The sequence below is a fragment of the Haliaeetus leucocephalus genome, unplaced genomic scaffold, assembly GCF_000737465.1.
Source record: "Haliaeetus leucocephalus isolate CR32 unplaced genomic scaffold, Haliaeetus_leucocephalus-4.0 Scaffold992, whole genome shotgun sequence".
NCBI lineage: Eukaryota > Metazoa > Chordata > Aves > Accipitriformes > Accipitridae > Haliaeetus > Haliaeetus leucocephalus.
This window is the reverse complement of record NW_010973428.1, coordinates 2,592,459-2,617,854: the sequence shown is the minus strand read 5'-3', so window position 1 is coordinate 2,617,854 and position 25,396 is coordinate 2,592,459. Positions and strand designations below refer to the sequence as shown.

Here is a 25,396-nt window from a genome sequence, read left to right as displayed (position 1 = left end):
ACACCAAAGCTTTCACAATTTCAGCTCATATCAGGGGCTTCTGAAGGTGGATTGTCATAACTAGCTGAACAGCATACAAATACCTTAGCTACCTGGAAACATCAGTCTGATAGTGGCATCAGCTGTAGACTGTTTCATGTCCATTTAGCAAAACTTGCAGCTTTAGATTGTTTAATACACTTAGTCTTCCATTTACTCAGCCAAACAAGACCGTTGGCCTGAACTCTGAGTTGGCATACTCTTAAACACTTGCAGTTATGGGCTGTCCAAGAGAGCAATAGGCTGACAGAAAGTCCCAAGTGCTTTGCTGTGCACCACTAGGAAGTTATCAATTGTCCATTAAACAGCCATCATCTGGGTCTCGAGGAAATCTATCGACACAAAAATGCTCTGTTCATGCTGGAGCTGGCACAGAGGTTTCTTTCAGGCTGAATAAAGAGCAGCACACACAGCAGCCTCATGGAAACCAATCCTTTTGGGCTAGTTCCTTTTGTTTTCTACTTAGCTTTCCATTAGCTTATAGAAAGTTACATAGAAAACACAAGATCCAGCTTCTGGGCTGTAATTAACCTGTTATGAAACAAACAACACTTCCATGAACTGGTGAGGTTTTTTTCCTCTCATTTTAATCTGGCAGAATCAGCTGCCAATTAATGAGTAAACCCACTAGCAGTTTTATGAATACTTGTATGCCCCATAACCCACTCAGTCTATGTTCAATGGTAGATACCACCTTTGAGGATAGTTTGGAAAGTTACTTCTATACACTAGGGTGAAGAATTGTATTAAGAGCTAAATAACAAGTGGACACAAAAGGCTAGCACTGTTGGTGTAGCAAAAGAGAAAGTGATAAAACATTAACAGAGAAGAGGTATAAGGAGATAAATTTGTAAATAAGGACAAAAGATTAAAAATGTAATGTGATGGCACATAAAAGGGCAGGAGAAAGGAAAGATAAAGAGAGTAAAACAATGGATGTGTGAAAGATGTTCACTAAGTGTGTGCTGGATTTTCTATAGAAGAGAGGAACTACACCACAAAGGCTAGGCAGAATAAGAACCCAGAAAAGAGTCCTAGCACTGAAGTCAGGAGAAAGAGAAAGGCAAAAGAAAAAAAGTTAAACCTAGTTTTATTCTCTACAACTAAACAGGTTATTCCCACGAGGTCAAGTTAACTGTCTGCCTGGGATATTTACATAGTTTCCTCACTCTCACATCCAGATTCTGCATTTTCATCTCCTACCCACTAAGCAATAGCCACTACTACAAAGCATGTGGCATCAATGCCCATCAGCACATCTAAAACACTTGTCCACCTTCCTCATTGCATATAACCTCATGACTCGCCTCTCCATCTGCCGAGTAACCAGATAGCCATTCTCCATTTCTTTAAGTCCATGAGGCACCATTGAAGCTTCACATCACAAGTGAAAACTGCAACTGCTCCAAGGGTGTGGAGGGAGAACCACCCTGAATATTTCTCACAGTGCAACTTACCAACAAAGTGTCACACCAGTCCTCGGTCCAGGTCCGAACTCTGCTCCAGCCAGCATTAAGGACACACAGCTTCTCCTCCAGGGAAGTCTCACTCCCTTCCACCAGACCCTGCAGCGCGGTGCAGCTTTCCGTGATGCTCTTCAAATCAGCTTTCCTCCTCTCCAGTTCTCTCAGCACACTCTGAAACAAGAGGAGCCATTAACACTGCACACTGCTCCCAATCACAAGGACAAGGGAGCAATTTTCACCTCCACAGGAAACAAATAGTATCATAGATGATCTTCACTTGACAAAAAAACAAACCAAGTAGAATCACCTCCTGTTTATACTCACCCTCTGTAGATAGTGATCTCTTTTTTGAGAGAGAGGCAGAGAGCACAATGTATGTAAGTGTCCTGAATAACTTAGCTTGAGACCTTTTTGTTTTGTTGTTTTATAATGTAATCACAATTCCTTTTCATTATGTAGGTAAAGCAAATGCATCGCACATCACATTTTAGGTCCAATTTTAAAAGGTTCTTTTCTGCATTGTCAAGCACCACAGAGAACACAATTTTCAAGAGACACTTTGGATTTCTCTGTATCTTTTCCTATTAAAGTACTTTTACACTTGGCAACAATAAGAAAAGTAGTAGGCCAAGGTCGAATGTTTTTTTGAGAATGACCAACAGTAATTACTGCATACGTTCAATTCAGTTGCTACATGCTACAGAAGCCCTATTGTTATATTACCTATGCATAGGTATGTAAATATATGTATCTTTAGCTCTAATATTTTTTCCAAGTAATTTCTGCTTTTAAATAGGTTTTTTTAATTAAAAAAAAAAATTCACCTTCTTTGAAAGAATGCATACTGACATAAAATTAAGAAATGTTATCTCTTGAATATCAGTATATGGTTTCCATGTGGAAAATAGTATCTTTTGCCATACAAGATCACCAATTATTACTGATAACATCTGGCTATTCAGAAAGTTCTTTCAAGTCAGTGTACAGTGTGTGGAAGAATGCAGTTAATCACAACTAGTGTCTGGAGCTCCTTGAACATCTTATCTGTGAAGTAAACAATTTATTATCATAACTTATTATCTTAGGGACAGAAACAAATACTCAAGTTACTACATTTTAAAATTGCCTCTAGAAAACTTCAAAACAGGAAGGACAACTTTGCATGCAACATAAAGCGCTTGTCCTGGTAGTGCAGCATAAGAGTCCATGAAGTATTTGCATTGTTTGGAAAGACATCTTAGGGATACTGCCACAGCAGAAGTGTAGTGCTAATAATTGCTAATCCTGAGTGAAATGGGTGAGAACAGGTTATAATTATATGTTTTTGTAATTCTGTAAGCTTTCAAGTTTTAAGATTGTACACAGACCTATTCCAAAAGTAAAAGGTAACAGAAAACGACTGGAAAGATCAGTATTGCTGAACTGTATCAACTGACACTCGTGAGCTCCAACTACTACATATACAAGTTTCTACAGTGTGAGAAAATAGGTACTGTGCTTCAGAAATAATTATAACACATTCACAAGCTTTCATGAAAAGTTCCCATTTACAGATGAAAGAAAATAAGTAATTACAGGAACTGTTTGTTTTGCAAAGTCACAATTCTGAAGACAAAGCCGTTTCAATGAAAATTACAAACTCAATTTTTCATTAAAAATGACAATGAACTTTCAGTTTCCTCTACTGGTAAAATATTTGACCCAGCCCAAAATTGTATTTGCTGATAATTAAGAATATTATATTTATGACTGTGTTAGAGATAGAGCAAGTCACTTAAACACCTATTAATACCAAATATGTAGTAATATCTTTAATATTTGACTGGCCATTTAAGGTTGAGGCAAGATGCTCAAGATGAAACAGATAAGACTCAGTAAGGTACTGAATATGATCTACTGAATCTACTAAAACTTCCGTGATGTAAGAGATTTTGGAACAAGTTACAGGGATTTAAATTCACAGCCACTTGTACATAGTATTGCCATAATGTTAAAAATTTATCCTACAGATATTTAGAGCATGCTTACTTTGGCCCAGGCAATTTCTGAATCTAGATCAGAAAGCAAGCTCTCTGAAGCAGACTTCTGCACAAGCTCAGCCTCAGTGGTAGCTAGCCACTCTGACAAAGAGGCAGCCTCTTTCCTCATTTTGCGTGCCAGCTGGGATGCTCTTTCCAGGTCTTGTTTTCCTTCCGTCACCTACAAAAAAAAAAAAGGAAAAAAGAAAACAAAACTAGATTTTAAAAGACAGAAAAAATGAAAGTGTTAGCCAGCTAAAATATCCATGCAAATATATAAAATCCTTGCATCTTAAGACTGTCTTGCATTAGGGAAGGATCCTGAAAAGAAAAATCTTTTATAAACATCTGCATCTTACTATACAAAGCAGAATATACAAAACTAGAATAATTTTAAACAAAGATACACTTAAAGGAGACAAAGAAGCCTGGACACCAACTTATTTATAGGTAGTAATCAACAAATTGATGTTCAAACTTTTTTTATTACGATACTTTAACTGAAACTCAAGGGGACATAGAATCCAGTCAGTCACTCACACAAGTAAAATTCAGTTCCTTTTTGTATTTTGATAGACCTGCTAGCAGAAAGCTGTAAAGAAAAATTTCACTGAAAAATCTAGTCCACCCTCGAAAACATCTCAGTAAAGCGAATATGAAATTTGATGTTTGCTGCAGTATAATCAATCCTATTTCACATTGACTACACAGTTAGTCTGGTCAAACTTAACACAGACTTGAGAATAAATCCAACCATAGCAGTCAGAATCAATTGACATTTCAAAAAATTACCCTCTGTCTCAGCTTAGTGTTTACATGTATTTATTAAAAATAATGCACTCTTTGAAGATCTCAAAAAATAAATTCGGACACAAACAAAATCATGACATTATACTGCAAGTAATTCTACCTTTCTATCCTTTCCCAGTTTCTTGTCTACATGCTTTTGGAGTTATAGATCTACAAATTCCACTAGAATCTACACCTTCATGAATGTTCTCCACTTTACAACAATAAAATATTTCCTAAGGCCCATTTCAAGACATTCCAACAATGTAATCTGGCCACTTACTCACAGCTTCATTCACAGAGCACTGAATGGGCATGAGTCTGCTTGGACTGCTGTCTTAACTTAGGTAGGAAAAGAATCCCCTATTTGCCCCCTGACCCCTAAGAGTTCAAAAATTTTTAAATACTTCACTTGGATAAATAACTATTCAATTACTAAGAAAATTACTCAAATCAATATTTAATGCAGTTCATGGGAAATACAGGTTTGCCTGCATTTTCTATTTCATACTGAGAGCAACCCTTTAAATGGATTACAGTTAGAAACCATCATGACACGTCTCAAAAAAATTTACATTGATTCAAACTGATATAATTCACTATCAGATTGTTATCTTGCAGGCTGGTTTACAGACAAGAGAAGGTACAACAGTGCTCAAAGACTTTAACGAATAGCAGGTCAGCTGTGCCAGAATGATGAAAACTCTGTGAACCTTCCTTTCTTCAAGGCTACCTCCCCTTCAGGAATACTCTGTGAGCACAGGGGTCTGGCACAACCACAGGATTTTATGTGTAATCTTTAATCTCTCAACTGAGCGCTCCTGGATGCAGCAACTAGCCTATACAGTATCAGCTTCAGAATCAAACTTAAAACAGCATCCTGACATCAAAACAACAAAGAACAGAATTTATATGCAGACAAATCTTCATACATACATTTGTTTTTCTTACCTGTGCCCCCAAGTCATTGTAAAGAAATTTCAATGCCGTCAGTTGTTCATCCATCCCTTTGGGATTATCTGTCTGTTGTTTCTGTACAATTTGCCTTCCTGTCTTGATGACAGTTTCAACCTCCAATTTCACCTCACTGAGGGTCTTATAGAGTTTCTAAAAAACACAAATATGTATATTGGTGATCAATTTGTAGTGCAGATTTTCAGACTTTGCTTCATTTGAGGACTTGACCATCAGATTGCGCTTAAACTCTGAGCTATGGATTAAAAGCAATGTCTGCCAAGAAGATTTCAAGCTCCTGATGTTCCATATTTTATTCTAGTTTTAGTTTTCGCCCCCCAAAAAAGAATTATCCCAAAAATTTAGCAGTATTTACTCCATAACATCACCACATGTGGCAAGGCTAACATTGTGATCTGTACTTGATCTCATGTATAGTATTTGAACAAAACAAATACTAAGAACCAAGCAAACTTGGCCCTGGAGTGATGCTTCTCCGTAACGTGAGCATGAGCCAGAGAAGGGAGTTTATAAAAACTCAGCTGTTCCACCACATCTGTGATCAACAATCCACTACTTTTATGTCCATATCCTCACCAGGATTTTAGTTTTCAATTGTTCTGTTGGTATTTTGCAAGGAGTTATAACAGTTCCATCAGTACTTTAAGCAAAATTTCCTCAGGAGAGAGTTTAGGCAAGAAGAATCACACAAGGAAGAAACACCCCCAAGCATGAGTTAAGAACATTGCATACATACCATGCACCTGTCCAGATGAGCTTGGATTACATCTGGGTCAGTATCCTTCACATCCAAGACATGAAGTTCTACTTTTACACCATCCAACACTCTCTTGCAATCCAACATGCGCTGCTCAAAATTGGCTGGTTTCTGGAAAAGCTGATACTTTGTAGATACTTCACGGAGTTTTCTCTGTTTTAACAAATATTATGTTAAAAGATTGTTTTAAATTAATAGCTGTACTTCAAAAAAATAACATTTAAAGCACCTCCCCCCCCAGATTCTAACTCACCTCTCATGCCACCACAACTCAGTATACATGGCAATGCTATTTGCCAAGCCAAATTCCATCACCTATTCCTAATCTACACCTGAGGTGCAAGAGAGCTACAATTCTGTATCATACACTTTCAAAATATCCATTCTGCTAAAATACATAGACCTTCTGACTTTCAGCATTTATCCCATGATACTTATGAAATTTAAACTTCCTTACTCAATTCATCTAGTGCTGCTTGTTTCCTAATGAAAGCATGTAAAAGCATATACTATTTACTTCTGAGGTTCAGTTGACTGCACCAAGCAATTTACAGGCTTACAACAGCACTGTGTAACTGAAAACCAGAAGCTCTTCACATTTAAATTCTTAGTGCAACTCTCACATTTTTACCTGCAAAGCATCCAGCTGAGTTCCACCACGGGGAGACCTGCATTCAGGAGAAGCAGGAGGGAAAGAGCGAGCACTTTTCTTGAGCTCCTCTAAGGTAGATTCATGAGCTGCAATCTCAGCTTGAATTTTCTGCCATGTCATAAGAACAGGAAGAAAACATGTTACAAAATTGCCTGCAGAGCAGGGAAGAGGAACTTGCTTACCACCTACTATCCACCAGAAGTCAATCTACTCTGTAAGATTTTAACACTACCAGGTTTATTTTAAATATTCTGGCTCTGGTGACAGCTTGCTAAACTGAAAGCCGTCAAGACTGTTATTGAATACAACCTTCTTAAAACAGGAAAACAATCCAGATTACAAAAGATAAGGTGGTGCTAGTTACAAAAGATAATGTCATGCACCTAGCGCACCAGCACAGGACTGAAATGAAGCCTTCATGAATTACTACGTCTAGGCTGAGCACTGTCATGAGGTTATTTTCAAATGTTTTGTAGTGAAAAGCTATACTGGAATACCTGGGCCTCCTGGGGCATCTGAAAGGCATCTATCCTATCAGTCAGGTAAGACGTCAGCTGTCTATCCAGCTCTGCTAAGTTTTCCTGCAAGACCTGCAACATGTGGTCAGTTTCTCGCATGGTCTGAAGCTGCTGTTCCAAGGCGATCTGCCGGCTCACTGCCTGAGTGGGGCAGAAAGGTAAGACAAGATGGAGCAATAATTCAGTATGAATTATATTAAACTTTCTCAAAACAATGTAGGGGAGACGAAAAATCCTATGCCAGGAGGACTGCCTAGAAGGAGCAAAAGTGAGCCCTAGAAGGCAGCAATTTGTGAAGCTTGCTGTGATTCATACCGGTAACTGACAAACAGTGGCATAGGAAGAGAGTTCTGCTGCTGGATATAAAGGACACTGAACACAGGTCTCTCCTATCACCTCAGGAAGAAAGTATACTGTTAAAAACATACCAGTTTCAAAAACTAGCTATTCAGTGGAAATCAGGGACTTTGTAATACACTACAGATCAATATTGTTTGATGTGTAAACTTGCACATTTTCTTTCAAAACAAACTCTTTCTGTTACAGTGTGAAAACAAAGGATCACAGTTCCTTCCCTCCATTGCCTCTCCCTTCAACAGCAAAACTTCTAAGTTCATCCAAAATGTCACTAGTTGCATGGGAACACAAATTCCCACACATGCACAGACCAGTGGGTGCGTACATACACACACAAGGATAGGGAAAGTTGTCAACAGCCCAGTGTGTCAGTGCTGCAGCTGCCAAACCAGATAGTTTTTATATGTCAATAAAGTACTGTTGTAACAGGAAAAACAATAGTGAATGCTAACTTAAATGACGGAGGATGAACTGAAATTCCCTCTATGACTACAATTCAGCAATGACAGAAAAAAAACTCCCATCCTACAATTTGGCAGGGACCTGTATTACCAGGATAGAGAACACAAGTTACAAATTTATGCAACCTGAAATACAACTAACCTTCGTCTATTTATTAAATCTAGAAAAGATTAGACTAATGTATGAGAAGAGGAAGGGGACAACATAATAGATTGAGAACAAGAAGAATGTTTTCCTTCTGTTCCTTACTTCAGTGTGACTTCTTCCTAGCTATTTCGAAGAGTGAAAACGTCACTTATGTTCCTCGTTTTTTACAGTTAGTGAGCAGCTCACTAGTATTTATGGCAGTAGGAAGGGAATATTAACCTCAGTTATTGAACTGTCCCCCTTGAGACTGGAATTGCCGTTTTTTGTCAAAATTACCTGGAAAAATACCAGGGGGTCCCCACAGTGCAAGGGTATGCAAGTGTGCAAAACAAAACCTGACTCAAGTTGGGGGGAGGAGGGGCGAAGCATCTTGCTCTTAGGCCATTATTCCAAATTGAAAAGAGCTGACAACATTGTGAAGGTCTTCCCCTCTTTTCCTGTTATTGCAGTCCTGCATCTATGAATTCAGCTATCTAACAGGAATCATTTCAGACCACTGAGCTGACCACTTCAACCCTGTCCCCAAATTCTTACCAAGTGACTCAATTCCTCATAGCGGGCATTGAAAGCCTCCAATTTTTCACTGATGATATCATCAAGAATCCCTCCATCAATCAGTGTCTGCCCAAGTTCCCGAATCTGGGTTCGATTATCAGCTGGATGACGCAGGACTGATTCCAGGGACTAATTAGCAGAGAAAGTTTTAAAGGTCAAGACACTGAATATTACTGCATTTTCAGATGTGAAAATCTGGCTGCATGCACAGAAGTTTTACACTTCAAATGTCTTGAGAGTGTTCTAAAAGCATGAATTAATTATGGCTTAATCCATGATGGCACAAGGCAAATACAGTGGTCATTTTGCTTTAGATAATTAAACTTCACAGCACTTCTAACTTATATCATTTCATACTACAGTGCTGGAAGGAATTAATCAATTACACAGGAGAGAGCATACAATTTTATCATGGTACCAAGTACAGCACAATCATCTATAGCAAAATTCAGCTTTTGGTGAGGGATCTTACAAATATCCATTCCAGATTCAGAGTAATATGTTCATTTAACCTGAAGAATCAGCATATTCAACACATATTTCAGTACTCTATTGAAGTGTTGAATTTATGGTTTTTTTAAACGTAGCTATCTGAAAAGTTACCAATCTGATAGAATGACTGCAATACCTCAAGAGCATCATTGACAGCATCCAGTTTATCAGGCAGATTTTCTGTCATTTGCACCCTTTCTTCCAGATTGTTTAGCCAAGCTGTTTCTAAATCAAGATACTGAAGCAGCTCAATCCAACAGGACCACACCTCCTGAGTGAGCAACAGAAAAAAACATAAATTAGCCTCAAATGCCAGGCATAGCTCATATACCCTATGAACAGTTTAAAGAAATTATGTTTGAGACATTCATCTAAAACAGGCAGATGGAAAATATTCTAAAAACATGCCATAGCACAGTAAGTTCTAGACAGAAGGACCTGCAACTATAGCCGCAAAATAAAAAGAAATAAGCAAAGTACACATAGAAGTCTCTAAACTCATGTTAAAATTATCACTGACATCCAGATTCTTACAACGATTTAAGTAAGTAACAAAATGCATCCACTCCTCTTGAAAGATAGGACATACACAACCTACCCCAAACTATAATCAACATGTTCTAATTATCATTGTATTTCAACCTTTCATCTCTGAGAAGTTTCTTTTTGTCATTTTGAAAGACACGTGGACGGATAACAGAGCTGTAAGACAAGGTTACTTATTTGGACAAGTGCTGATTACAAAAGCAAAGTTAGATGGTGCCTCATGGATTCCAAGGATGTCATCTCGAGGGAAAGTAATCTTGGAAAGGAGCCACAGCAAAATGCATTTATGCTAAAGCTACTGGATTCAGTGACAAAATTGGACATTTTCAGTGTCCTTCTCCATTCTTCTTGTGCCACCTGCCTCTGTTTTACTAAGCTGAGAGCTATTATTCTTACCTCCAAAGTGTGGCATTTCCCCCGGATCCGATTGCACAGTAGCTGGTAGTTCTCCAGCACAATGTTCAGCTCAGTCGCCAGGTCCTGACCGCTGGACGGCACTTTGGCAGCCAACATCTTGATGTTGTCTTTGAGAATCTTCACCCGCACCTCTTTCTGCAACACATCCTCCTTTGCTCTCTGCCCAAAGAAACATATTACACGATCAGCCCTCAATTGCCACATAGTCAGCTATTCACCACTAAACCAAAGCTCAGCAGTTTAACCTTGGAAGCGTTGCTGCCAAAGTATTCTTGGGTTTGAGCACAACAAAATATGGCACTAACTTGCATAGAATTCAGATTGCGTTAGTAAGTGTTGAAAAATCCTATTTTACTAAACAGACAGACATATTTACTATTTATGGTTTGTTCATTAAAAATCCATGACTCAAAGCAAAAAAGATCAGGTTCAGTGTTATATGTACACTAGCATACAGATAAGAAAAAGAAATGACAAAAAAAAGGGAGAGGTTGCTAAAAAAAAGCATATCAGGGAGAAAAAGGTAGGGTGAATTTACAGAAGTTATGAGTCTCAGAGCTCAGTAACTATCTCCCAAAGTTATCCAGAAAAGACAACGTCGTTACCCGGGACATGTGCAACTACACAGTTGGGACCTCGCCCACAGCCGTTGGGTGCGCTAGAGAAACATGCAAAAAGGACAACTAGAGGAATTCCTTCAACCCATCTGCACTCAGAGGAGCTTGGTAACAAATATACAGGATAAACACAGTACAACTCCCAAAACACAGGCCTGGAGAAATCATATTATCAGCTGTCAAATTTTGCCCTAACCAGTATTCAGGAAGCAGGATAGCTGGAAGACAGATCAAGCAGACCAGTCCGAGCCTGTCCCTGTTGGGACAACTAGAAGGCTCTAGAAATAGAGATTGTCCCATATATCGTTCTTTTCAGGTTTCATGACAGTTTTATGAAGTTGAAGTACCTCTGATATATAAGGCACTGCACTTTATGATAGAATTTAGTACATGACAGCATTATTGTTGCACATATTGTTCAAGATATCTTCTAAATGTAAGGCAATCAAAAAAAATGCCAGTTAATGGAAGGGCACAGAATGGAAAATCTGGGGAACATATTATTTTACAGCAGGATTATAAAAAACCACCTAGCCTCATCTTAAACCTACTCCTTCAAATGTCAGCAGGAGTTCCACTATCTGTTCAGATGAGAGCAGAATTAGGCAAGCTCAAAAGTTTTTCAAAACCTTATGCAAAAATACTCCAGGTCAAATATACAGAGAGTGTTCTTTCCCAGTCCTAAAAGTAGTCCCAGCATAACATTCTTACTGCAAGTGAAAGAAGATATGCAAGCGTTAGAGTAAGCTTACTGGCTCACTGACATATCTGCCAAATTTAAAAGTACAGAATATAATCTGGATTTGACAAAGGCAAATGTGCTCAAAGTCTCTCAGATTTGCCAATGAAAAGATGATTCTTTCTTTTCTTGGCTTGCGTTCAGCAGGCTGTCAGACTATGTGATCTCAAATGGCTTCAAAGGACATGAATACATTAAAACACTTGTTAAAGACTGCTTCAGAAAGCCCCTTCAAAAAGAACAATGCAAAACTTCAAATAGATTTGTCAAAGCACTTGTAAGGGAGAAAAAATTATTTATTTTATGCTCCGTTGAGTAACAGTGTAGTGGATACTCATTTAAATAACATGCATACAAGTCAAACATGCGCCTGAACTCAAAGATTTAAAAGCAGAGAGAAATAGTTTACTCTGTACATACATCCAAGAAAATTATCTGTTCAACTGGTAATTTATAATGAGACAAAAATACCTCCTTCCTCTCCATTTTTTTGGCCACCAGTCCCCAAAGTAGAGAAGCAGGGACCAGCATCACTGTTTGCAACAGATGAGGAACACAAGATAACCTTAAAACAGAACTGTTTTAACCTGCTTTTCTAAATGGGAGCCTACTATATCTAGGGGACAAGAAACTGAAGCCCAACAGCTAGAAGCAGAAGAATACGTTTTCACAACCGCTAATTTAGACAGGTATAATATCACCTTTTCTTTCTTTCTCAAGTTTCATCTCCTGCAGTAACTTTCCATATTCTTAGCGTTTAATATGCTATACATAGCAAGCCTGGCTCAACAGCTGGGCAAGCTGCTATTCATTATGAAATCCCTACCCCTCGTGGCCAAATAGAACATCTGCTTTTACAGTTTGTGCTTTAAAACAAAAATTCCACAAAGCAAAGCTGAAAAATACCACTAATCTTGTCATGACCTGAGCTCCTTTCCACATAGAAAATAATTCCACAAAAGGTCAACCCCCAAAGCCATTAAGTTTTGTGTCTCTTTAATCAGGTCTCTGCAATGACCTGGTATTCCTGACCTTCATTTCCTCCACCGCATTCTCTAGCTCTTCAGGGGACTTGTATTCAAAATCTTTCTCCAAATACTCTTCTTCAGCTTGGGTCATCCATTCTTGCATTTCTGCCAAATCCTTCTTCAGATTTACAGCTTTTTCCTGACTTTCAGACAGGCGATTTTTCTGACTAACAATCTAGAATCCAAGGTGGAGAAAGAAATAGCAGTTTTGTCACTTAAATGTCCTTATATATGTGAAAAACCACAAATCTGTGCTAAAACATTTTACTACCAAAACATTTTCAGGCCTTTTTGATTAACAAAAGACTTTTACACACACACACACACGAACTCATGATCCCTTTTTAGCAGATCAACAAAATCTAGAGGTGAGGGAAGGAGGAAAAATGACCTTTTTTTCCTCATTGCATGTAAACTGGTAACAATCCTTGGAAAAAGTCAGACAGAAAAAAAACCTCTTCTGATCACAAGTATCATATAGTTAGATATATCTTTATATAGAGCACTAAAATACCCTTCAGGCCTCGCTTCTTTTGACAGCCCGGGCAATCTCAATTCTGTATCAACAGCAAGATTCTCCAACACAGATCCTCTCCAGGCATTGCAACTAAAGGAGTATGTTTCTACAGACAGCAGAAAGCTTCCACCCAAAAGAAACAACCAAATACACCAGACTGAAGTGGTAGTCTATTTATAGCCATTTATTTTTTAAAGCTGCTTAGCTGCTTTTAAAGCTGCAGGGTAATATTCCAGATTTCAGGAACAACAGAACAAAAAGGTCAGACTTCCCTCCAACCCACCCCAGAAAGAGCAGCAGGAGGCAAAGTGAACAAATTAATTTTTAGTTACAAACAACTGAAGAGTTCATTGTGCTCCTTCCAGCTAGGTGCTGAGAAGTGTATGTATTCAAACAACACTACTGTTGCACAGGTACCCCCTAACATATTGGATTTCAGCCACTTTGACAGTGGAACAAGAAAAACATACTCGTCTCACTGTTTCACTGCTTCACCTCTTCACCATCCTACCAATGCCATACAACCAAACAGCTGCAGGAACAAGCAAGCACTAGCAACATACGGAGAACTCACCTGTTTGCTCAGTTTCTCCCACTGAGTCTGGCAGTCTACTAGCCTACACTTTGCCCAAGTATTTATGCTTGCAATAGGTTGAGCTCTTAAAGCAGACTCTACTTCTTTCATCTCTTTCAGTGATGGTTCAATTGTCTCCATTTCATTGACAAACATCTGAGCACACAGAGAAAATGAATGTTGTTGTTTAGCAAGACATCACATAAATTTATAGGATACCAATAATTTTGTAATTTTTAATTATTCCAGAAAAACTTTAATATTAAAGCAGATTGATGCTGTGTTCAATACTGACTGTTTAAAAAATCCTTCGGTAGCCCAAAACATCAGAACTATCCAACTGAAAAACAAAACACAGCTTGCCGTACATGGTGCAAACATTCTCACATGCCAAATGTCAACACTGGAACAACAGAAGTTTAAAGATTATGTGCACTAAATACCCTGATGCTTCTGGCATACCTTAGACTTGTATTCTTCTCCCAGAAACAAACATTTGTAGGTACACTGTAATTACTTACTATAAGAAGAAATTCCACCTATTTGTGATCATTATGTGCCACTAGCTAAGAAGGAATCTTACTTGTAAAGCACATACAATTCCTAAACCCTAGGACTTTCATCAGAGTTATTTGCTTGTTATTTTTATTGCCCTTGAGAGTTTAATGCAGAAAGAACTATTCACTCACAGATTCAATTCCCTAATCACAAAATTGGGAAAAATATGTAAACATTTTCAGAGGAATTAATGTCAACTTGTAGATGAGTGTAAATATGGTGAAGACCTTTAAAAAGTACAAAGTGTTATGGCTACACACAAGGAACCAATTAAAATGTGCCCTGAAGAAAGATAAGACAATTTTTCTGGTAGGCTTTATGGAATATGCCATGCACAATATTTAATAATACAAGCAAAATAATAAAGAAGAGATGCTAGTCATTATTTATTTCAAAAGATTCCTTAAAAGATCAAAACTCACTGTGCACTGGTCAAGTTGTCTTTGAAGTCCTTCGGTATCTGCTTGAACAGCCTTTTCTGTCATTAAGTAGTCTTTCACACCATCCATCCACTTCTGAACAACTTTTGAATCAGCCTAAATCAAATGTAGTAATGAAGAGTTGATACAACGCCGTGATGAAGAATGTATAGCTGTTGCATTTCACCTTCTAGCAGTGTCTAAAGAATATTCTAGAAGCTGCTAGCCTTGCCGGTTTTGAATCAGACCACCTTTGATTCAATTTTTAGTTTTGGTTGGTTGTTTTTTTTTTCTCCCCAATTTCTCTGTTCTCAAATTTATATGAAAATTAAATTCACAATTTTGATATTCTCCCATCCATGCTACAGCATGGCTTGATTGACACTGCACTGCTCCAGGCTATCTGTCACACAGAAACATGGGATCAAGCAAGGAGGCAAGCATGGCTTCAAGTAGTATGTGGTTACCCTTCACATGAAGGACCTGGCTGAATGCTGGGAATAGCATTTTCCTGATGACAGAAACCATGTATGACTGCTTCCACCACACTGATTCAAGAGACATACCGCACTCCAAGGAAAAGAGAGGGCCCTATAGAAAGAGATGTGGGGAGAAGAGGAGGGTGTAACGCTAAATATACTTGACAAGTAGAAGCTATGCTGGTAAAGCCACTTGCCTTACAAAGAAACACAGGCATAAAAGGAAAATACCACAGAAGATTAGACTAATCACTAAAAAAAAAAATATATAATCTAGCTGTTTGAGGCCAATAGCAGCTACTGTACTCACTACAGCAATGCACAGGGAAAAAAAAGTAAACACATACACAGTTTCAGAGTTATCTGACCTAACGTTTGGCAGTTGCCTTACATCCTGCAATGACATAGGTGGGGAGGGACACAGGAGGGTTGTCGTCTCCTTCCCATGCAATCGTGGATGTTCCCAATCACCCTTACAAACAAAACCACCACAAAACTTAGAGCAGGGAGAAAGTTCTTCCTTGTCCTGGTTCAACTGAGTTGTGTGATTGTCATTTTTTAGTAATACAGTTGGACTTTTTTTAATCAACATTTTTGGACTGTTTCGTTGGGTTTTTTAATAGGTGGCATCTTTTTATTCTGACACAATCATCACCACAGAGCCCTGTTACTGAGAAGCTGAGTCAAAGGCTCATCAGCTTCACCTTCTACTCTGCATGTCACCAAGGAGGAAAGCACACACTTTGTTTCCTTAAAAACTCTGCAATAATAGTTCTTTCAAGATCAATACACACTGCTTCTCAAAAAAATGTCTGCACTAATGAAAACCCATTAGACAAGATCATGTTTATTTTTAGGCCAATGCTACCATTAGAGGTCAAAGTCATGACATTTTCTTCATTCCTTTTCCATTTTGGGGGAATTTCCTGCAGCTGATTAGCCTGAAAATAATTTTCCAAAAAACAGACCCCAGGAGGCTTAACAGTGAACCATGGCTTAATGTAAAAAAATACATATTTATAAAGGCTGCCATTTGACAAGGCATTTTAGCATACACCTAATTTAGCTTGCTTACAGTAAGCTACTTACATAAGTAGCTGAAGTGAATTAAATGGGATTACTCAGAAAGTTAGGCACACATTTAAGTAACTTGCTGAATCACAAGCCAAGTCTACAGAAGTTTAATGAAGTAAATGCTCCTGCACTGTGCAGGTAAGTAATTACCAATGATCAATACCCAGTGTAGATTGCTGATGTACAAGAGCTCACAATTTTTAGACATGAACTAAAACACTGAATTAGTTTCTAAAATTTATTCTAGGCAGGAACAAAGATCAAGTGTGCTGAATTTTAACTTGTTCACTCCTAGAAAAACCACATGATGTACAGCCATGCAGTAGATTTAAAAGAACTGAAGGTGATACATAATCAAAGACACAGCAAGCCACGCATTATTAGAGGTATGATAACAGAGAATATAAGATACAGAATTTTTCTTCTAGAAAATACAAGATGCAACACTGATAAAATGAGTCTTGTCTACTTTTCCCTTCACATGACTATTACAGACAATCTCACACTAAAACACAGATGTCACTAATGCACATATTGTCAGCTTGGGGGAGCCTCTGTCACATCACAAATCACAGAAGGGCCACCTGAGCAGCAGGACCCACAGGCAGATCTGCCACTGACTTGGTCATCAGACTAGCAAGGACATTTTAAGCACTGTTCACCTGTCTGCTCACTGTTAAAATGAGAATACTTACATTCAGTTTCTTTTCAAAAACCTAAATGTGAGGAGTGCCATTTTGGGAAATGCCAGTTTTTAAAGGTGAATTAGGAAAAAAAGAAACATTAAAAATAAACCAACACTTCTGTGTAGTTGCACATGACCATATGTTCTCTGAGGGCTGCCATTCACTTACTCTTTTTTTTTCTTTTCTCCCCCACTTTTAAATTTTTTTTTCCTTTAATAGCCAGGTGCTTCATCTACTCTCTTAACCAAGAAGATACTGCCCAGCCATTCTTTAAACTAATCTTGTGTCTCTGGTATCACATCTCCAGTACTGACTCACTTGGTGTCTGCACCAGGACCATATACCCAGTCTCCCATATCAATCTTTCTTGCAGTACAGGTTCCATCCTGATCTGTCCAATGCTGTCCACAACATTTTTATTCAGCTTGCTCCACATTCTAATTTTTATTCATACAGTGTTAGACTACAAAAAGCTCTTTATAGATTAGTACCACTCATTCAAAAGGAAAATTCAGAGAATATAAATACATGACTGTCCATCCACTGACAGCTTTATGAAACATTTAGAAAACACAGGAACTGTGTACTTAAAAATTCAATTCATGAGAAAACACCCCCACTGTAAGCCCCATAGTTCTACAGATAGCACCACTACATATTTCTTCCATTTTCAATTATTTAGTAATTACTTCCATTGTTTCTTCTGCTTTAATTACTTTTTCAGCTTCTGTACTTCTTTCTAAACTAACAGGAAAGTTTTTAACATCTCACTCAGGACAAAATTCTGTTCTCAGATCTATACAACAGCACACAGCTTCAATACTCTGCTCTCTATGGCTCTTCAAAACTCCCATGGGCATGAAAATCCACATCTTTCATCAGTGAGTGATTCATATACATGGTGGTACCAACATCACTTTCAACAGCTGTGGAGAACAGGGCACTTCACCTTTGGCTGAAAAAACTGAATAATTGATTACTAAAAAACCTGCCATGCTAACACCGCACATGTGTACCCTACTCTCAGTTAAAAACAAAAGATTACTTCAGTTTTCAGGAGCCATTCTTCACCCAGTTAAAGCTGTGGTTTAGGAAAGTAGGTGCATGTACAGACCACTCAACTGAACATGATTCAAGTGCAGAAAAAGAAGAGTTCTGTACTTTAAAGAAATTAAAGGAGAAAAAAAGTGCTGCTAAAACGGATGAGGTAAGTAGGTCTTGCTCAGCGTAGCTACAGATAATCAAGGCAACTGGAAAGCTGCAATCATTTAAAGAACAAGACTGATAGAAAGTTGTTGCACAAAGAACATTGAGGCAGGCTTACATGCAGATTATTTATTCTGTCATGCTAAGTAGCTAATAAGCATAACCAGAAAGAGAGGGAAGGAAAGAGAATGAGACACAGTGGGATATTGTACATTTAGGTCAAAGTCAGCAGAAAAATTAATCAGGAGGTCATTGCTGGATAATAAACACCAAGGGCTTGGCTAAGCCTTAGAAGTTACTTTCTTTTAGGGTTCTGTACAAGCCAGCTCACTTTGGGCAGTCAGCTGCCGCTGACCAGCACCATCAGCTCCTCCACAGCTCCACATCATCCCACAGGCTGCTGCAAGTAGCTACAGAAGGATAGGTTTGAAGGAACAAGACTAAAAGCAGAAACTCTTTCAAACATAGGTGCACAAATACACATATTCCAGAACATTGGGTGGTTTGGTTTTGGGTTGGGTTTTTTTTTTGGGGGGGGGGGACAGGAACAGCTTTTATCTTTATGCTTCAGGTAATGCAGCCTAACAATATTACACGAAAGTGTTATATAAAGAAATACACAGTTTTTCCTCTGAAAACCTGCAATTCTTCTTCCGATTCATAGGTTGGTTTGTGGCTTCCATTTACAAGTTCACTAGCCTAGACTGGACTACCACACGCTATTCATACACATGTATCCCACACACACACACTGCTAGGAGCAGCTCAAGTCCCAAAACAAATAATTAGTGAATAGCACTTTACAAGCAGAAGCAAGTTTTTCCCTCCAGCCTTTTTCCCCAAGTAAAACTTTTCATGGGAGCATAGGTGTGGACTCTGCTCTTAATTGTCATTTAGTTACAATCTGTTACCCCTACTATGACTTCTCCCAGGTTTGCATTTTTAAAACAAACAAACAAAACAAAAAAAAAACCCAAACAAGGAAAAAAAAAAAAAGACTTGAGGCTTTTACTACTTCCAACTCATAATCAGCAACAGCTTGTCCAACTTTCACTGCAACATCATGCAAGCCAATTACCTGGTCTTACTAATATAAATTTCAGTTTAAATACATGTGTCTATTTCAGTAGTCATTAAAGATCCTGTCTGGCTTAAAATAAATTTTAAAAAAACCAAAACACTTAGTTTAAAGTTTGAATCCAATATCAAATAAACGAACAGTTTTCTGCTTCAGAGGGAGGGGAGAGCAAGACTGAAAGAAACTTTGAGGAAAGGTGGTGGTATGCATGCATGACACCAATGTTCTGAAGAAGGTGTACGCAGCAAGCTGCTCATGTTTATAAATTGCATAATACATACTCTGTTAAATGGAAAAGAACGTAAATAATTCCACACATTAAAATGTTTAATGCATGTGAAAATACAGATTTCTGTGTAGCTAATCCACCTGTGCCTTCATCCCGAGACAGAGAATCTCTAGAAGCACCTTCTTGCTTTTTGAAGTTTAAAATAATATGAAAATGAAAATACTGTGAAGCTTACTTAAAGTCTAGTTACACATTACTCTAGAAAAAAAAAAAAACACGGCACTGAATTTGGGCTTTTATACTGCTCTGATCACTTACACTTTCAAGCTGATACTGACAAATGGTTAATGCCCATTTAACTTTTGGGTCACAATAATATTGCCATGGGCTAAATCATGATATATTTAGTTTTCGTTATTTTTTCCTCTCCCCAGAGGAATATAAATACTCTAGAGAAGGGACTTCAAGCAAACACAAAGAAACCCTTCTAACCAGTAAATACTGAGTCAACCTCGGCTAAATTACTTAAGCACTTATCTGTCCCCTCTTTATCAATGCGTTAAACATCTAAATACCCTTTAAATACTCTTGGTTTTAATCCCTTAATTTTTAAAGCATTGGGATTTTCTGTCATGCAGGATTTCATATATATTGTGTGTGTGTGTATATATATATATATATATAAAATAAATATCAGTGCTGATTAATCTAAATTCTTTAACTCTCCTTCCTGACACTTCAGAGGCCATCTGTTGGAACTGGAAAACTCACTATACCTAAGCATTTTCTTTACTTCCTTTTTTAACAGGCTGTAGTAATTCTTTATTACTGTTGACAGAAACCCCACTTGAAGGAGTGGGTTTTCTGTAGCCAGTATGAAATTTCAATTTTAGATGTCAAACTAGTAAGGCATTGGGCATCTGACACCAACCACAATAAAGGGCACTCAGCCCCTGGTGGGATCAAGCCTTCAACAGCATAACTGACATACCTTTGACTTTAGTGTAACCTTTGCTTCTGGTATTGAAAGAAGAGGAATGCTAATTTTAAGTGAAAAGTAATTATATCAGAAGATAAAATAATATCCTTGGAATGTTAAAAGTCCTCTGCTACCCTCCTACAAATGCACTATATACGCTTCCAGCCTCTGCCAGACTAGTGCCCATCAACATTTCACTTCTCAGTCAGTATCATCTGGACTCCTGCAGGAACACAGAGAAAGAAAGGGCTCTCAAACAACTGAGTTACATAAGAAAAAAAAAAATCCTTTCATTTTACCTCAAATATTCTCAACTTGGATGTAATTTCCTCCAGTAGTTTAACATCTTTGGAAATCTTGAGCTTTAACTTGTCCCAGTGTCCCTGCACATGCTTGAACTCTTGCATGTAGACCTTTTTTATATCAGAAGCAGCATGTTTCTCCAAAGCCTTTGTTTCTTCAGCAAGTTTATCTAGCCTGGGCTTCTGGGCTTCCAGTGTCTCACAAACCGCCTACAAGGGAAAAAAAAAAAAAAAGAAAAAAGGAAAAAAAAAAAAAAATGTCTGCTTTCAGTATTAGCCTTACGACAGGTACACACTTACATACAAGTGCAAGTACATCAAAGGTTTTGTTGTGCAGGGAACAGATTCAGTGAAGAGTCATATTCCAGTTACTGCAGTTATTGCAGCTGAGACATCCAAGCAACGTTTTAAGTAGCAAAACCTTCAGCTGCTCTACTGGTGCAGTAGCAGAGATTACAGAATGGGCTGTAAAGCTTGGCCACGTAGCTAAACACAGCCAGGCACCTACACCTCTCCTGTGCTGTGCGGTACTGGCACTCAAGTTAGCAAAGCAATGGCTACACTACACTGCAGTCACAAAAGAAGCTGCAATGTAGACATACCAGGACCTCAGTTTTTTCATTCCCTCCACAGATATGGTTTGGGTTTTTTTTAAGAAAGAAAGCAAACAATAAAGCCCACACAAACAGGCTGAGTGTGTCCTTCTGAGTTTTGTAAAGTAAAAAAAAATTATTATAATATCTAGCTGCAATGAAAGCTCTGGATGCTTGAGTTTTGAAAGCTGCTCTTCCAGCTGGAATACGGGGAGGATACAGTCTGAATATATTCACTATGGCATTGCTGATATGAAGAGTCACTTGAGCTGAAACAGCTAATTTCCTAATATTAAGGAAAAATAACAAATGAAGGTATAAGCCAAGACATGAAAAATGCTGCCACTTCATTGAACTGGTCATTTTGGTTATCCTGCTTAAAAATTGTTTGAGAGAGAAATTTGGAATGAACACATGAAACCATTATTAATTTCATTAATTTAACTTTTCTAGTATATACATTTAACATGTACATGTGGGATATGTGTGCATATATTTTACTGAGGAAGAATCTTCTTTTCAACATGTTTATGTTCTTAGTTTTACTTTGCATTTACAGGAAAGAAGCAGGATAAAGTGTACATTTCCTCTAAAAAGACAGATAGTGATGTAGCAATGAGACTGAGAAGAGGGATGTATGTTTCTGCAAACAAGAGCTTTCTCTACAGGTGACCACAGACTGAGTCAATCCCTGGCTTGGGTCTAAGCCTGAAGCACTTATCACTGCCTGCTACAGTGCAAAAGGAGCTGGACAATCCCAGGTCACAAGCAGCTCATCATCTACAGTTTGTTCTGATCTCCCATCACACTCTTTAAAGCTCCCACACTGGCATAGTGTGTCCTTTCCGGTTAATTAGTCTCTGAAGGGGGAGAAGGGATTCAGGCAGAAGTAGGAAAAGTCAAACCTCCAAAGACTAAATGGCATTGCAATTCATGCAGGGTATGGACCAGAAAATCTCTGCCAACTTTAAACAACACAGAAGCAACATTAAAAGAGAAAAACCAAAGAACTCGGAACTGTTTTTAATCTGCTGGTTCAAAAAACAAAGAACTAACACCCCTGTTTACTGGACTTTTAAAAAATACCCATTTGATCACTCTCTGCTGAATAGAGAAGGATATCAAGACAGACACAGCCTCTCCCTACCCAGCAACTGAAGTTCAAGAGCTCCTCCAGAGTCACCTGCAGCCCTCTTATGCCACCACACAGGGAAAAATATGTGCTTCTGAATTAAGCATGATTCCACAAAAGCAGTGGGGACAGTGGAGTGGGCAGGAAAGTATTTGTCTATGTTTTTGGGTTGTGGGGGTTTTTTGCTTTAAAAAAGTGTGCTGGAGATGCATGATTCTCTTCCCCCCACTCCAGTCCTGCCCCTGTAACTGGTATTTACAAAGCAACTATCATCGATAGATTTTCCCCTACTTTATAGGCCCATAATAGGAAAGAAAATACAATTTCTGCTGGACAGAATTTGTGCATCAATTACATTTATGGCTTACAAGCACTGTTTCCCTTTGAAAGGCAAACTGGAGGCCAGAGAAGTGCAGCTACTCTCTCCCAATAGCTGAGCAGGATGAAACAGGATGGATTTGTTAATCAGCTGAACCTCAGAGACAGTTTAAGCAGGCAGGCACCCATGTCCGTGTAGGCTATACCCAGCGCTTGGAGGAGAGGATTCCCAAACTGCCGCAGGTGAGGGACATGGCCTCCCCAGGACAGCAAGCCCGAGCAGGCCAGGCACCGGCATGGCTGTGGTGCAGCTCAGGCAGGGAGAGCTGAAAGGCAGCTCCCAAGGAAGGGAAGGGCAGGCCCCGGCTCCCGGCTTTCCTCACAACCACGCTGCCACAGCAAAGGAGCAGACCTTGGATCGGGTGACCAACCTGACCCAACCAAGCTCCCAGGAGGGGGATGCTTTCGGGGCCCTGACATCCATTTTGGGGCTCCTCAGCACAAGAGGGAGATGGGCACACTGGAGAGAGCCTGGGGAGGCCACCACGGTGGTCGGAGGTGCTGCAGCACTTCAGAGAAGATCCCTCAGAGCCTCCTCTTCCCCTGGCCGAACAGTCCCAGCTCTCTCGCTGCCCGTGCCAAGAGACGAAGCTAAGACAAGCTATGAGGCCCGCAGGCTCGGAGATACCCAGCCCTGGCCCGGACACGTCCCTCAGCAGCCTGTGGTGACCCAGCTTTCAGCAAGCAGCCCCCAGAGACCGCTTCCACACACCACTCCCTGGCCGACTTCCCCGAGTAACGTTTTAGTTACCCCACTGGAAACAAGGCAGGAGAAAGGAGGATGACAGGAGCTGGAAAAGCAACTTCCTCGCTGCAGCGCGCAGGTAAGCGTTACCTTTGCCTGCTGCAGGGCCTTCTCCACCTTACTGGGTTCGCTGAGTCCACTGGCGATGGACTGCTGCTTGCACTCCAGCTCGCTCAGCGTGTCCTTCAGCCGCTGCAGGGAGTCCACATACTCCTGGCTCGGCTGACTTTCTGTCTCTGGTATCATCAGAAAGAATAATGGAACAAAACAGAAGGTAAGGAAATAGACACGGGACCCCAGTTATAAGAGATGTGAACATAGTCAAAGTTATCAGGATCATTTAGAAACAAGAAATCATGTGAGATATACTTGTACACTGAATCCTGCCGAGACCTTCCAAGAGCTAAAAAACTCTTCTGCTGATGGCAATATTTTTTTCCTTTAAAAAATATTAAGAATATATATATCGAAATATTATATAGAATATAATAATATACAAAGACAGCCACCCCCCCCAAAAAAAAACCAAACAAAAAACCCCCAAAACAACAACAACAACAAAAGAGATTTAAAAACTCAATCCCATTTTTAGAATTTTCTTATACACCTAAGCACCTAAATCTCTTGGGGTGGGTGGGGTGGTGAAATCAATAGTACTTGGGCTTTTGCAAGCCTAAATCCCCACAGTTTAGTATTTTTCATTGTAAAAAGTTTTAGACACATCTACTATTTACATGCAAACACACAGAGAGGTATCTACTATATAGAGAATATAAAGTATAGCATATATAATAGCCATGTGTTACGTATAAAGTGAAATATACACACTACAAACAGTAACTACATAAGCTAGTATTTTTTTATATATATAAACACAAATACATAAAATATTTATTAGTATAGTAGTAGGGTTTGGGTTTGGTTTGGTTTTTTGTGTTTGGGGTTTTGTTTTGGGTTTTTTTCCACTTTTTATACACACACACACACACACAAATAAATAAAAATAGCAGCTTTCAGCCTTTTTCCAGAACACAGACGCTATCTGGGAAGACTGAAAAGAGAATTAAAGTTTGGATGGAGTATCTGCTTGCAATCTTTGACTGAATCTCAGATTTGCTCAAGCCAGCCCTCTGTGGAATCCCAAGCAGGAGGCAGCACCTCACTCTGGAATTTCAGAATGAAAACGGTCAGATTTAGAAAACTGCAGTGAACAGGATTTTGGCTATACGAGTTGTACTGTGGTATGCACATTCTCTGGCCTTGGATTCCTAAGCAATTTCATTACTGCCACAAGTGAAAATTAATCTAAGCCTTGTTCTGACTCACCAGGTAGCTTTTCAACAGCTTACTGTCAGAACCGTCATACCATTTGTAACTAAGGAATGAGTCAGCCTTGCTAGAGAGAGAATCAGAGTTATCTAGCTTCCTCTTCTCAAAACATCATTATCGGGGGGGGGGGGGCAGAATTCAGTAGAAAGCAAATAGGTGCACTGTCACTAAACTACAGCAAATCCTGAAGGAGAACAATAGTTAAAACAGCCTCCCATTGACAAAAAAAAAAGTCACAATTCCCATTAAAAAAATGTTTGTAGAGATGGGATGGAGTAGCACTCCACGAGGGAATTTTCAGAGGCTCAAAGAAGAGCCATGAAAGGAGCTGGAGTTCTGTCAGTCAAAGCCTGCCAAGTTCACAAATGCTAAAGTGCCACCACCAGCTGTTTCTCCCAGTTACATGGTTCTAGAAGTTCTTTTAACTTATGGCAATTCAAATTATGCTGTAAACACACAAGTGAAACCCTGAACTGAAATTTCCCTCTGTTCTTTAGCAATACACAATCTGCAGAGAAATTATCATTCAAAAAAATACACAAGT

At 39.0% G+C, this 25,396-nt stretch overlaps 1 protein-coding gene across 3 annotated transcripts in view; it reads right to left on the bottom strand.

The window, feature by feature from the left end:
* Positions 1–25,396, bottom strand: part of UTRN (utrophin) — a 387,621-nt gene that overhangs the window by 257,869 nt on the left and 104,356 nt on the right. For all 3 annotated transcript variants that reach the window (XM_010584498.1, XM_010584499.1, XM_010584501.1), the window contains exons 21-34: positions 23,614–23,759; positions 20,673–20,885; positions 14,646–14,759; positions 13,666–13,821; positions 12,579–12,749; positions 10,170–10,349; positions 9,364–9,498; positions 8,715–8,864; positions 7,194–7,355; positions 6,676–6,804; positions 6,024–6,197; positions 5,264–5,419; positions 3,534–3,704; positions 1,497–1,676 (exon numbers count right to left, since the gene is read on the bottom strand). In XM_010584498.1, coding sequence (XP_010582800.1) covers positions 1,497–1,676; positions 3,534–3,704; positions 5,264–5,419; positions 6,024–6,197; positions 6,676–6,804; positions 7,194–7,355; positions 8,715–8,864; positions 9,364–9,498; positions 10,170–10,349; positions 12,579–12,749; positions 13,666–13,821; positions 14,646–14,759; positions 20,673–20,885; positions 23,614–23,759 — 2,237 coding nt within the window. The remainder of the gene's footprint in view (positions 1–1,496; positions 1,677–3,533; positions 3,705–5,263; positions 5,420–6,023; positions 6,198–6,675; positions 6,805–7,193; positions 7,356–8,714; positions 8,865–9,363; positions 9,499–10,169; positions 10,350–12,578; positions 12,750–13,665; positions 13,822–14,645; positions 14,760–20,672; positions 20,886–23,613; positions 23,760–25,396) is intronic.